A 14,950-nucleotide genomic window follows, 5' to 3' on the forward strand; every position below is an offset into this window, starting at 1 on the left:
TTATTTCTCTTCCCGTAGATGTTTATTGCTCTGTTATCAGCCTGATAACTTCTCACACATTCTCCGAGACGGGAGATAGAAGTGTGTGTTGGGGAAGGTTACAATAAATAGATTAGCAGTCAGCTTGCCGTCTAAGAGCAGACCTCTGCACATTCCTTCCTTCCTTTATGAGGAGAGGAGGTGTGTGCCTTTCCTCCAATCAGCTGTTTTGGCTGTATGCCAATAATCTACTCCCAGTGCTAACCAGGAAGAGAAAAACTTTAACGAGAAGAGCACTTTCTAAAGGATATATACAGATGAAGACAGCAGATATACATGTAAACTTATGTAGGGAGATTTGTTTCATCTCTGTGTATCATCTGAGACTGTTCACTTCACTGGGTATAGGAGAGGCTTTACATTCACTTTAAGGGGTGTGGGGAAGGTGATCGGGGTCTCTAAGGGGTGTGTAAGGTGGGTCGCATGGATGTTCAGGGATGGGTAATTAAGATGGGTGGTGGAGTAAGTGGCAGGAAAGGGGGTCAGGGTGGTTGACGGGCTGGATCTGTGAGGGAGTAGAAGTCTTGTTACCAGGAGTGAGTTGACATTTTGATCATCTCCTTTATTCCCCTCTGGCCCCTGCTCACCATTTTCTTGCAATTCTCCCCTCCTGCTGCTTTTGTGTGTGTCCCATCTGTAAGCACAAAAGTAACCATGTAGCGTGTGGCACCAAGTAGTGCTGGTGTGTAGGAAAGTGCACTGAGTGTCCCTCTGGGGTTTCGCCACTGGGGTCCGGACAGTAAGATGCAGCATTACACATGCATCTGATTCAGCTCCCTCAGTGGCAAAACAGAAGTAGGACATATTTTTATATTAGTATTAAGAATGTATAGGAGGACATATATATTTGAATACTATGTATGTTGGCATTGTGCCTTGCTCATTAATACTGCAATTTTTTTTCTTTATTGTTCCATACCCTTAGAGGCCTGTCAATATATTTGGAGTAGAGAGGAAACAATAGAATCTATTAGTAACTGATAGATTTTATCTCAGCAGCTGGTCACCAGGGATGCTCAGCATGCTTTATGATATACAAATACTTTAGCATTAATCTGTTTATAAAATATCATCAACATATGGTAGAGGTAGAACAAGTGCATAAAAATGTGAAAGTCACTACAAAATACCTTAAGAAAGGTGTGTATTAACTGATAAAGTCAAGATTGCCTTCATTCAGCACAGAATGAAAATATGATTCGCTAGTATAAAGGAAATCCCATGTTGAATTCATAACAAAACTAGTCTTGTTAACCACTTGACAACTGGGCACTTAAACCCCCTTAATAACCAGACCAATTTTCAGCTTTCGGTGCTCTCACATTTTGAATGACAATTACTCAGTCATGCAACATTGTACCCAAATGAAATTTTCGTCCTTTTTTTCACACAAATATAGCTTTCTTTTGGTGGTATTTAATCACCGTTGGGTTTTTTATTTTTTGCGCTATAAGAGAAAAAAGCCAGAAAATTCTGTAAAAAAAAGAATTTTTCTTCGTTTCTGTTATAAAATTTAGCAAATTAGTATTTTTTCTTCATAAATTTTGGCTAAAATTTATACTGCTACATATCTTTGGTAAAAATAAGTACAAATTGGTGTATATTATTTGGTCTTTGTGAAAGTTAAAGAGTCCACAAGCTAGTTTTTTTTTGAGGTTCGCCGCCATGTTTTTATAGCGTTAGGTACCCCCATAAATTTTCTAACGCTATAAAAACATGGCGGCGAACCACAAAAAAAAAACTAGCTACCTAGTGGCACGAGCGACACTAATACAGCGATCAGAAAAACGATCGCTTAGTGACGCTGGCAAAAGGGGGGTGAAAGGGTTAACTAGGGGGTGATCAAGGGGTTAAAACCTTTATGGGGGGGGTAGGGGGCTACCCTGGACCTAACACTAACTGCCTGACACTAACTGCCTGTCACACTAACACTAAATGCAGTGATCAGTAAATGATCACTGCTATTTAGTGACAGTGTGACAGGGGGGGGTGATCGGGGGGTGACCGGGGGGGGGGGGGGTTGTGTGCCTATGTGTACAGGTGTCAGTGTAGTGCTTTTGTACTCACTGTGTGATGTCTCCGCTCCTCCGCCCGTCCGGCGGGAGGAGCGGTGACATCACTTCCTCCTCTGCCTGTGTTTACAATGCAGGCGGAGGAGGGCGGGGGAGGAAGCGGATTGGCTGGGGAGCGATCCGGAGGGGGCGGACAAAAACGAACCGTACGTACATGTGCCTGTCCGTGCCATTCTGCTGACGTATATGTACATGAGGCGGTCCGGAAGTGGTTAAGGGCAAAAAAGTGCGCGGTATACACCGATAAATATGGTAGGTGCTATGTTCATGTTACAATCTTTAGCCATTTTGCTAAAACTTCCGAAGACTGTAACAAGAATCTGTATTATCTGTATTTGTAGCATATGCTGTAACACATAAAGAGAAAATATAATTTACTTGAAGTAACTGTTGCACTCCGCAAGTAAGAGGGAACAAGTATAGGTTTAGCTATAAACATGATATGATGGGTGGAAGTTCTGGCTCCTTATGGTAGAGTATGCAATAAACATGCATGTTTGTTTATTCACCTTTGTCTCATGTAAAGATTTGGTTGCCTTATTGGATTACAATTAGATCTTAGTTAGCCCCATCTATAACAAACTTGACATTCTGGGGAGTGAGGAGGGGTCAATCTGAACATTCAGCACCCTGGATAGGACATCAAATAAAAAGTCTTTGGAAAAATCATACAAAAGTTCTCAGAACATTCGTTTGTAGTTTGAAATTCTACCCAGCTACGGCTTTATGCAAAAGCAGATACATCTGTTGTTGATATTTTATCCCATCTAAACATTATCCCTACAGATAAGGTGGGGGGAGCGTGACTGATGGTTCCATGCATGAACTGATTATTTAAAAATGTAACCTAAATCCTCGTACAGTCATTGTGTGCCATACTTTGTACATACACATTAATGGTCTAGACCAGTGTTCTCCAAACTGCGGCCCGGGGGTCAGATGTGGCCCTTTGCCTGCTTTTATCTGGCCCTCGATACATTATTTCATCCACTGATACCAATAATGGGGCAGAAATCCCCCCTCCGCCACCAATGAACGGGCACAATTCCTCCCAATGACACCAATAATGGGTCACAATTTCTCCCAATGATGCCAACAATGGGGCCCAATTACACCAATGATGGGGCCCAATTTCTCCCAATGACACCAATGATGGGGATAATTTCTCCCAATGACACAAATAATGATCACAATTTCTCCCAATAATACCAATGATGAGGAACAATTTCTCTCAATGACACCAACAATGGGGCCCAAATGATACCAATGATGGGACACAATTTCTCCAAATGACACCAATAAAGGGGCACAATTCCTCCCACTGACACGAAAGATGGGGCATTGCTTTTTACTGACATCAGGACCTTTTTCTACTTCCAATGACCACAATCCCGCCCTCCCAAAGTCTGAAGGACAGTAAACTGGCCCTTTGTTTAGAAAGTTTGGAGACCCCTGGTCTAGCCAAACAAAGAAGTTCTACACAAATATCTGTTTTTTTTCAAGGTATTTTTGTAAGTTTTGGATAAAATAGGAAATAGTTAGAACCCTTGTCTTTTTCCTCGAAACAACTAAACTTTTTGTCCTGCATACACAGTCAGAAGTGTAAAGAACTCTCTTTAAAGTGATTACAATCACTTTGGAACAGTTGACTCCAATGTAAGATTCCCCACACCTCCTCTTCCATTGACAGCCATCACATTTGGATTTCTCATAGCTTTCTGTTCCAGTGTCAATGCTCATCAGGACAATAGAGAGAGTAAATCTGCCCATAAGGGTCATGGATAGCAAAAAAAAATGTGACAGCGGCCCTAACCCCCAAACTATCCAAAAACAGGACCCTCCCCAGCATAGGCTACAGTTACACTGTAACTTTTTAGGATACTTGTGTGGGTGTAAAAATGTGCTTGTATTTCTTGTATTCTAGCCCAGTCTTTTTCAACCAGGGTGCCCAGACACCCTGGGGTGCCTTCAGGTTTCTTTAGGGGTGTCTTGGCCAAAAGCCTAAAAACTGCCCAAAAATTGTTTACAAGCCAGTGGGTGGATGACGCCTGCCATCTGTCCATTTCTCATCACAATGCCTCTCTTCTCACTGTAGTGTGCTCTGCCCCCCCCCTTCAAAAGTGTCTCCTCTGTCTCCTTCACTTCATCCCCCCCATACACACAGTGCTGTGTAGGTACCTACCTGCCAGTGTGTACAGCAGAGAGGAGATCAGGAGATGGCATAGTGCTGGGTGAAATGTGGGAGCTAAAGCTGCCGGAGTTAAAATTTCATAAAAAGCTATACATATGCACTTATTACTGTATAAATGTGACTGGCAGGGTAGGGGTTAACACTTGGGGGCGATCAAGGGGATAAATGTGTTCCCTGCTAGGTGATTCTTACTGTGGGGGGAGGGGACTGACTGGGGGAGGTGACCGATCGTGTCCCTATGTACAAGGGACACACCATTGGTCTCCTCTCCCCAACAGGACGTGGATCTCTGTGTTTACACACAGGGATCCACGTCCCTGGCTCTGTAACTGCAGATCGCAGGCACCTATCGGACATTGCGGCCGCCAGGCACGTGCATCGGCACCTGAGTGATGCGGCGGGCATGCGCGCGCACGCCCCCCCAGCGGCCGGGAGGCCCGAGGACGTCATATGACATCCTCCCGGCATTGTAGAGCCACCTTGTGGCTGTCAATTTACAATTGCCGGGATGGGAAGTGGTTAAAAAAAAATAATACATTTATTGTAAGGAATACGGGATTAAATATGGTACTTATAAATGCCTAACTTGTTATAATTTTGTTTTCGAGGAATACTGCAAAGCCCTGGATTTTTAGAGCAAAGCAAATATATATTCAACAATGTACATTTATTAATAATGAACATTTATTTTTCAAGTTAAATTAAGCACCTACCTTTTATTGCTTAAAAGCTTTTTAAGTTTGTGTAGAGTGGTTAAGGCCAACTTGTCAGTAAACATACCAAGAGGACATACAAGTGACGTAGATAAATATGCAGTCTGCATAGCTGGAATGTTTGTAACAAGTGTTCAGAAATGTGCACTGAATGCTCATTATACAATTGCCCTAGGTTACACAAGAGTAGACCTATGCAGACTTCTCATTTATCACTTTGGAGAAAGTTGAAACAGTCTAAGCTGAAAATACACTGCACAGGTTCATGTAGATGTTTAACACCTATGCATTGGTCATATTTGTGAAATATCTGCAGTATAGAAGGATGAGGGAAATGCTAAATTCAGTGACCCAGAAAAAGTTTTACAGCAGGAGGTGATTTTACACATTTTTTGCATATTAGTAGTTAACCTTATTGCCACTGATTTACAATGAAAACTTTAAGAAAGAAACAACATATAGTTCTACAGAGACTGATATTTAAAAGTAAAATGGTAAAAAAAAGTCTCCAGTATTCCAGTTGTATTATATGAAATATTTTAATCAGACATGAAAATCTTGTTTTGGGAATATGGTGATGAATTGCATTCTTGTAAATTATACATATGCACTCGTTGCTTAGCTTCTTTTTATCAGTCATATGCCAATTTTTATACCACGAGCAAGGACTTGGCTATTTAACATCTCCCAGTGAATTTTGAGCACCTTCTTGAATGAATTCAGTTCTGTTGTTGGCTGAAATGCCTCTAAAAACTGTAAAACCTGATGTAAATCAGGTTTTCGACAAATATCGGGCACCAGGTTGCCATTGCGACTAGAATTAGCGACCAGGCGCGGCACAGCTGGGGTATCCTGTGTCTCCGTGCACCCCCACCTCCCCCTCCACGCAATCGCGTTGGGCCGCGCCGGCCGGTAATTGAGGCCGCGGGTTTGCGCCCTTCTGCAGGCCTATGCTTCCTTCTGTTCTCTGGTGCCATCTTGTGGTGGCCGTTGGTATGACAAGACAACCAGCAATGCTAATGGAGCTTTACCTGTCTGTTTGCACTGCCATCTCATTCCCTCTAATTAGAACCCCCAAACATTATATATATTTTTTATTCTAACACCCTAGAGAATAAAATGGCAGTCGTTGCAATACTTTCTGTCACACCGTATTTGGGCAGTGGTCTTACAAGCGCACTTTTTGGGGAAAAAATTCACTTTTTTATTAAAAAATAAGACACCAGTAAAGTTAGCCCAATTTTTTTTTATATTGTGAAAGATAATGTTACGCCGAGTAAATTGATACCCAACATGTCACGCTTCAAAATTGCATCCGCTCGTGGAATGGCGACAAACTTTTATGCCCTGTACACGCGATCGGTTCGTCTGATGGAATCTAATCCGATAGATTTTTTTCATCTGATATCCGAAGAAGCTGACTTTCATCAGTCTTGCCTACACACCATCGGTTAAAAATCCGATCATGTCCAACGCGGTGACGTAAAACACTACGACATGCTGAGAAAAATGAAGTTCAATGCTTCCGAGCATACGTTGACTTGATTCTGAGCATGCATGGATTTTGACCGATGGATTTCCACACAGACGATCGTTTTTTTCTATTGTTTTTTTAACCAAAAGAAAAAAAATTCACGATGGATAAAAAACCAATGGGGCCCACACACGATCGGTTTGTCCGATGAAAACGGTCCATTTGTCCCTTTTCATCAGACGAACCGATCGTGTGTACAGGGCTTTACCCTTTAAAATCTCCATAGGCGACATTTAAAAAATTCTACAGGTTCCATGTTTTGAGTTACAGAGGAGGTCTAGGGCTAGAATTGTTGCTTTTGCTCTACCAATCGTGGCGATACCTTACATGTGTGGTTTGAACACCACTTTCATATGCAGGCGCTATTCACGTATGCGTTCGCTTCTGCACGCATGCTTAGCGGGATGGAGCGTGTTCCTGGCTCCTTACTTTTTAGCTGGCTCCTAGATTCCAAGAAAATTTGTCAAGCCCTGATGTAAATACCTTGGTAGATCTTAGGCCGCGTACACACGACCGGTCCATCCGATGAGAATGGTCCCACGGACCGTTTTCATCGGTTCACCGCTGAAGCAGACTGATGGTCTCATGTGCGTACACACCATCAGTTCAAAAACCGATCGGGTCAGAACGCGGTGACGTAAAACACACGACGTGCTGAAAAAAACGAAGTTCAATGCTTCCAAGCATGCGTCGACTTGATTCTGAGCATGCGCGGGTTTTGAACCAATGCTTTTGTGTACTAACCATCGGTTTTGACCGATGGTAAGCCGTCCATCGGTTCGATTTTAAAGCAAGTTCTCTAATTTTCTTCCGAAGGACAACAGACCGATGGGCCGTACACACGATCGGTTTGGACCGATGAAACTGAACTTCAGTCCGTTTTCATCGTTTCCATCGTGTGTACGCGGCCTTAGAAGACTTAAAATATTAGAAACAATGTGAATAGCAAACAACAATCTGTTCAAATTATAAATGATCTAACAGTGGAATATACTTGTACTAGGTCATAGTCGCCCCAATGTTCTATACTAATAGTTAATATTTACCCACTTGCCTACAGGGCACTTTCATCCTCTTCCTGCCAAGGCCAATTTTCAGCTTTCAGCGCTGTCACACTTTGAATGACAATTGCGCGATCATGCAACACTGTACCCAATATAACTTTTTATAAATGTTTTTTTTACCACAAATAGAGCTTTCTTTTGGTAGTATTTAAACACTGCAGGGTTTTTTTTTTTTTTTTACAGTAAAGGGTTTTTTATTTTTTGTTAATACAATTAATACAGTCACCACATCTAATGATTGGTAATCTGCAACATGTTTACATTTTTGGTTTTGTGTTTAATGCAGTTTTAAATTCTAGTACAGAAAGTACGGTATATGTTGCATCCTACTTTCAACACCAACAGATGCTTGAGACGTTATAGGCTCGAGGCAATAATTAATTGAACTAGCCTTTTAGATTTATTACTGCTCCATTTTGCAATTTTAAAGTCAAAGAAGCATTCACATGCAGTCAAAGGCTAACCTAATTTGCTGGCAGCTATACCCACAATCTAATAGTCTATGTTCCTGTGCCCAAATCACATGTTATACTCCATGAAAGAGGGAGCTATTTTTTTTTATACAGGCTACAATGTGCATTTCAGATTTGTGTTTTTAAAAAGCTGAATTCATAAAAATACCTCTCATGACTAGCTTGCAGAAATTTGAATATTATTATTATTTTTCTTTTTACAGGGTTTAGCACTATGGCTACAATTGGATCTCATCGGGATAAAGCTTGTAACCCAAGAATGGGCAATTTAGCTCTTGGCCGGCACTTATGGACAGAGACTACTTGTGGCATTAATGGTACAGAACTGTACTGTATGTATAATCAGAATCTACATGGAACTTGCTCAGAGCCAAAATGTGACAAGTGCAATGCTGTGGTGCCCAGATTTTCACACCCCTCCTCTGCAATGGCAGACTCAGCTTTCAAAATACCACGCACGTGGTGGCAGTCAGCAAGGGACACTCAGCGAGAAATCATACAGCTGAATTTGGAATCTGCTTTCTATTTTACTCATCTGATCATGGTGTTCAAGTCTCCTAGACCTGCAGCCATGATTCTGGAGAGGTCCCAGGACTTTGGCCTCACGTGGCGTCCATATAAATACTTTGCTACAAACTGTACGACAACCTTTCAGATGGAAGATGATGTTCATGAGAAAGGAGCTCTTTGTACGTCACGATATTCACATGTTCTTCCATGCAATGGAGGGGAGGTATGTATGCATTGCAAAGAAAACATAATTAGCACAAAGATGCTTTTCTACCACTATCCTTGTAGCTGATGCCATAGAAACACCAAGAGCCAACAAAGTCTTGATAAATTATAGCTTTATTTAATTTCATTTTTATTAAATATTAATAGGAATATTATTCTCGGTTGTAACATGGGCAGCTGTTTATCATTTAGAAGGCAACACACATTTAAATCTGTATTGCCACAGCATCTGTTACATGTTTACAGTAACATGGGATTATTGTAAGAGAGCAGATGAAGCACATTTGATGGTTCACCAGCTTTATCCGCTTTTTTGATAGTTAGTTATTAATGAAAAGCTGTAGCGACATCTGTCAGATAGTGGATATTATGGAAATTGATATACATTCAACTGCATTGTGACATACGCAACTATATAGGCCATATGCAATCGCGAAGGAAGCTGACGCTACTTGTCAGTTTCTTTTTTGAATGTTCTATGTAGGATATGCATGTAACTTTATGAGCCAAGTCCAATTTACCAGTCCTCCTATGCTATTTCTAGTCATTGCATGATCCAGTCTAATTTCTCTGTAATAGGCAGCACAGGGGCTAAGTTGTTAGCACTTCTGCCTGGCAGCTCTGGGGTCGTTGGCTTTGCTCCAGTTTCCTCTCACACTCCAAAGACATGCTGGTAGGTTAATTGGCTCCTGTCTGAATTGGTCCTAGAATGTGAGTTTGGGACCTCTTAGACTGTAAGCTCCTTGAGGGCAGGGACTGATGTGAATGTACAATATACTGTATATGTAAAATGCTGCGTAAACTGTCAGCACTATATAAACACCTATAATAATAAAATATTTACAGTGCGCATAATGGTAAAGTTTTCAGCATGTTAGATCCCATTACCAGACTAATTTATCAAATTAAATTATTCTTGAAGATTCTTGAAGTAGGTTAAGCTGGTTTACAAAAGGAAATATACGTCTTAAAATATGATAATAATTGCTAAAATGTATGCAAAAATAAATATTGTGTCCGAAACCTATATTTATTTATGTACAGTCTAAACTGCAATAAATATCTATCACTTAAAGTGGCTCTAAAATCTAAAGGTGTTGAGGCAGGGAATGCTGTGTGTGTCTATGTACATACACAGCCCAGCTCAGAAGTGAGCCCACATGTCTGCCCCATTGCAAGCAGCTTGACTGGGCCACTTTTTGCGATTCGGCACTGCGTCGCTTTAACTGACAATTGCGCAGTCGTGTGACATGGCTCCCAAACAAAATTGGCATCCGTTTTTTTTCCCCACAAATAGAGCTTTCTTTTGGTGGTATTTGATCACCTCTGCGGTTTTTATTTTTTGCACTATAAACAAAAATAACAGTGAAATGAATATTTTTTACTTTTTGCTGTAATAAATATCCCCAAAAATATATAAAAAAAATTTTTTTTTCCTCAGTTTAGGCCGATACGTATTCTTCTACATATTTTTTGTAAAAAAATTGCAATAAGCGTTTATTGATTGGTTTGCGCAAAAGTTATAGCGTTTACAAAATAGGGGATTGTTTTATGGCATTTTTATTAATATTTTTTTTTACTAGTAATGGCGTCGATCAGCGTTTTTTTTTTCGGTACTGCGACATTATGGAGGACACTTCAGACACTTTTGACACATTTTAGGACCATTGGCATTTTTATAGCGATCAGTGCTATAAAAATGCATTGATTACTATACAAATGCCACTGGCAGGGAAGGGGTTAACACTAGGGGGCGAGGAAGGGGTTAAGTATGTTCCCTGGGTGTGTTCTAACTGAAGGGGGGGTGGACTGACTGGGGGAAATGACTGATCGCTGTTTATACATTGTATGAACAGAAGATCAGTCATTTCTCCCCTGACAGGACCGGGAGCTGTGTGTTTACACACACAGCTCCCGGTTCTCGCTCTGTAGGATCAGGGACGAGCGGGGGGCCCCTATTGGCTGCTGAGAGAGATGACGTATAGCTACGTGATCTCGCCAGCAGAGCCGACCTGCCATCGTATAACTGCGGCGGCTGGTTTTTAAATAGCAAACATGTTATACTTGCCTCCACTGTGCAGCTCGTTTTGCACACAGTGGCCCCGATCCACGTCTTCTGGGGTCCCTCGGCGGCTGTCTCGGCTCCCCCCCGCAAGAGCTTTCCACCTTCATGCGAGTGAGCTCGCATGGTGGAAAGCTCTTGCAATCGCGCACCTGTGATACAGCGGGGACCATAGCCGTCGACTGTATCACTCGGCCGGCGCACCGCGTCATTGGATGTGATTGACAGCAGCGCCAGCCAATGGCTGCTTTCAATCCATCCAGTGTAGCCAATCAACGGCCAGGCTGAGAACCGAGGAGGATAACAGGGACGAGCACGGGACGTTCGAGGGGTTAGGTAAGTAAAATGGGGGTTTGGGGGGGGGGGGCGGTACTGTCGGATGTTTTTTCACTTTAATGCATAGGATGCATTAAGGTGAAAAAACATTTACCTTTACAACCCCTTTAATTAAAAAAATTTACTTTACAATCACTTTAAAGTTTTACTAAAAGGCTACTTTTAAATTGACTAACAACACAGCATACCTACTTAGCTCCTTTGGACTCATCTCAGCGTGCAGCCTGTGCACATGGTTAGCACAGCTGGCTCCCTGAATAAGCCAGAATCTCAGTTTCTGTAGCTACAGTGCTGCCCTAAATATAGGTGTATTGCTTAGTACAGAATGACAGGATGCTGTAAACCCATTCAGAAGAAGCATGAGATGGCTTATCATATGAGGTACAGTGGCAAGAAAAAGTATAAGCACCCCTTTAATGGGTTTTCTGCAGTAATTTGCCATAAAATGTGATCTGATCCTCATCCTCATAAGTCTAACAAACAAAATGTGCTTACGCTGAGAACACACAAACTATTAAAATTTCTCATGTCTTGAACACACCAAGTAAATAGTCCCAGTGCTGTAGGAAAAAGTATGTGAACCCATAGACTAAATACTTTCGCGAAAGCTAATTGGAGTTAGTAGTTTGCATACCTAAAGTCTAATTAATTAAATACGTTTCGAGATGTTATGTTTTGATTGATAAAAGTTACTCAAACATTTTGAAATGTGCTGTTCATAAGAAGCATCAGCTGGCGTGAATCATGCCTCGCTCTTAAAACGCCCCTGCCATTGAAATCAATGGCCAGCGCTGCCTAAGCGCCCGCAAAGCGATTGCGGTTGCTTTTAACCCTTTTTCGGTTAAAAGCGCCCTGCTAGCGGCTGAAAAGAGCCGCTAAAACAACGGTAAAGCGCGCTAAAAATAGATTTACATTTTCACTTAGGGGTGTACTCACTTTTTTTGCCAGTGGTTTAGACATTAATGCCTGTGTGTTGAGTTATTTTGAGGGGACAGCAAATTGACAGTGTCGTCACATGAAAAGATATAATAAAATATAGAAAAAAAGAAAATTGAGAGGTGTACTCACTTTTGTGAGACACTGTATATTTGAATTTTCTATTTAATTTTTTATACTTGTAATGTAAGTTAACAGCGATTTAAAGTGGGACTGTGATAGTGCAGCGGACAATCTGACACCAACTGATGCTGGGTGGGAATTGACTAACTAACACTGACATCACCAGTGACACTCAGGCCTCGTACACACCACCGGATCTATCTGCTGGGATTTATCCGCAGATCAGTTCCAGCGGATAGATCCGGTGGTGTGTACGTCCGAGCGGATATTTTTCCGAAGATATTTTTCCGGCCGATGGATTTCCAGCGGATATAAATTTCTTAGCATGCTAAGAAATCTATCCGCTGGAATCCTGTCCAGCGGATTGATCCGGTGGTCTGTACAGACTCACCGGATCAATCCATCCGCTCCTCTCCCTCGCATGCGTCGTAATGATTCGACGCATGCGTGGAAGTCTTTATCTTCCAGCGTCGCGCACGTCGCCGCGTCATCATCGCGGCGACGGCGCGACACGTCACCGCGGATGGATTCCGCGCGGATTTCGATCTGATGGTTAGTACAACCATCAGATCAAAATCCGCCAGAGGATTTATCCGCGGGAACGGTCCGGAGGACCGTTTCCAGCGGATAATCCTCTCGTGTGTACGGGGCCTAAGGCCTGATTCACACTGCCGCGACCTGAAAGTGCGACTTTAACAGGCGACTTTGGCCTGACTTTGAAGCAACTCCAGGGAATGTCTGTGTAATCTTCCCATAATCTTGGATCCAAATCACATCAATTAAGATTAAGGATCCAACTTGAAGGCAATTTACATTAAAGTCTCTGGGCACAAGGTGGATAGAAGTCACCTAGAAGTAGTACAGGAACGTTTTCCAAAGTCGGGGCAACTTCAGTAGTGCTAATTAGGACACCTCATTGACTAAAATGGGATTTCACATGTCACGCGACTTGGGGTCTCACAAGTTGGATCCGGAGTCGCAGCAGTGTGATTGGAGCTTAATACAGTGATCAGTGTTAATACTATACACTGTCACTATACTAATGACACTGGTTGGGAATGGGTTAACATCCAGGGGTTAAGCATGTGCATAACAAGTGTTAATATGTGTGTTATGTGCTGCTTTTTTCTAAAAATCTATTTGTTTCTTCTGCTTTGTGTGCGCGTGCTCCCCAAACCCAGCAGCAGGGAGTGACGTACAGGTATGTATCTGTGCCTGTAGGAGTGGCCTGTCCACTGTGCAATGCGGGCAGGCAGTCCTGAAGTGGTAAAAGGACAACTTTTAGTGACATTTTACTTGAATGATCCCCCCCACCCTACGAAGGTAGCATAGTTTGGGTAATTCTTATCTTTAGCCCTGATCCAGAGATCTTTCATCTGATGTGTTCCTGGCCCACTCCTCTTCATTCTGTCCATGTGTTCCGCAGCTCCATCCATTGCCATGTGCAACTATACTCGTGTTGGCTTCTGTGTATGGCTCAGTGAAAATAAGTGGGGCCACACCATTAATGTACAGTATAAAGGGTGGGCAAGTGGGATTATGTCATAGGAAAGATCTGTGAAGGGGGGTTGAGTGTAAATATAATCCCAGTTGGGCTGAGGCAGGGGGGGGGGGGGATATATTAACCTGCCTGGCGGTGTTCCCGAGTCTGACTCGGGGTTAGATTTTCCTGCTGAGAGCGGTAACCCCGAGTCAGACTCGGGCTTGCCTCGCTAGATCCACAGGCAAAGTTACTTACCTTGTCCCTGGATCCAGCGATGCCACCGCGCTGTGTGAGCGAGCGGGACCTCGCTCGATTCACACAGTGCCTCCGTGTGACGCCGATCTCCGTTCCCTGCGACGTTACGACGCACGGGGACGGAGAACGGCGCCAAATTCAAAAAAGTAAACAAACACTATACATACAGTATACTGTAATCTTATAGATTACAGTACTGTATGTACAAAAAACACACCCCCCTTGTCCCTAGTGGTCTGTCCTGTGTCATGCATGTCATTTTATATAATAAAAACGTTTCTTTCTCCCTGCAAACTGTAGATTGTCCATAGCAACCAAAAGTGTCCCTTTATGTCAAAAATAGTTTTAGATCAGCTAAAAAACAGCGATAATAAATTATAATCACTTGCAGAATTGTGTCATAGCGATTTGTGGGGAAATTCGTCATAAAAAAAAAAAAGAAATGACAGCGACAATTCTGCAACTGAGCAAATTTCAGTGATTTTGATTTGATTACATTATTGAATAATTTTTATTATAATTATATTATTATTTGTTATAATTATTTATAATTATTTATTATATTATAATTTATAATTTTGTTTTTAAAAAAATGTCATACCCGGGATGCCTATTAGAAGCTTGTTTGGTCAGATTTAAGTGAGTTATTTCTAAAAATGACAGACCTACAATATAAAACGCCAAATTTCCTTGCAAATAATGGTACCGCTTTCAGCATGTTTTTTCTGAAAGAATCATACCGCCAGGGAGGTTAAAGGACAACTTCGCTAAAGGTGACATTTTCCTTTAGGAGCCAACTAGTTACAGTATATCTCTCATTTTTGCTTCTATAGTTACACAGATTGAAACAGCATGTGAGAAGCCTGCTTTAAATGGGATTAGATTAGTTCAGGAACAAAACGTTTTGATGTGTGTTGAGGTCCTTGTATAATAG

The 14,950-nt window shown here is 42.0% G+C and overlaps 1 protein-coding gene across 1 annotated transcript in view; it reads left to right on the plus strand.

Moving 5' to 3' along the window:
* The window catches only part of NTN4 (netrin 4), a 170,197-nt gene that overhangs the window by 19,231 nt on the left and 136,016 nt on the right, over nucleotides 1–14,950 (plus strand). The window contains exon 2 of the mRNA XM_040344110.1: nucleotides 8,290–8,819. Within this exon, the coding sequence (XP_040200044.1) occupies nucleotides 8,290–8,819 (530 nt within the window). The remainder of the gene's footprint in view (nucleotides 1–8,289; nucleotides 8,820–14,950) is intronic.

The sequence above is a fragment of the Rana temporaria genome, chromosome 3 (genome assembly GCF_905171775.1).
Source record: "Rana temporaria chromosome 3, aRanTem1.1, whole genome shotgun sequence".
Classification (NCBI taxonomy): domain Eukaryota; kingdom Metazoa; phylum Chordata; class Amphibia; order Anura; family Ranidae; genus Rana; species Rana temporaria.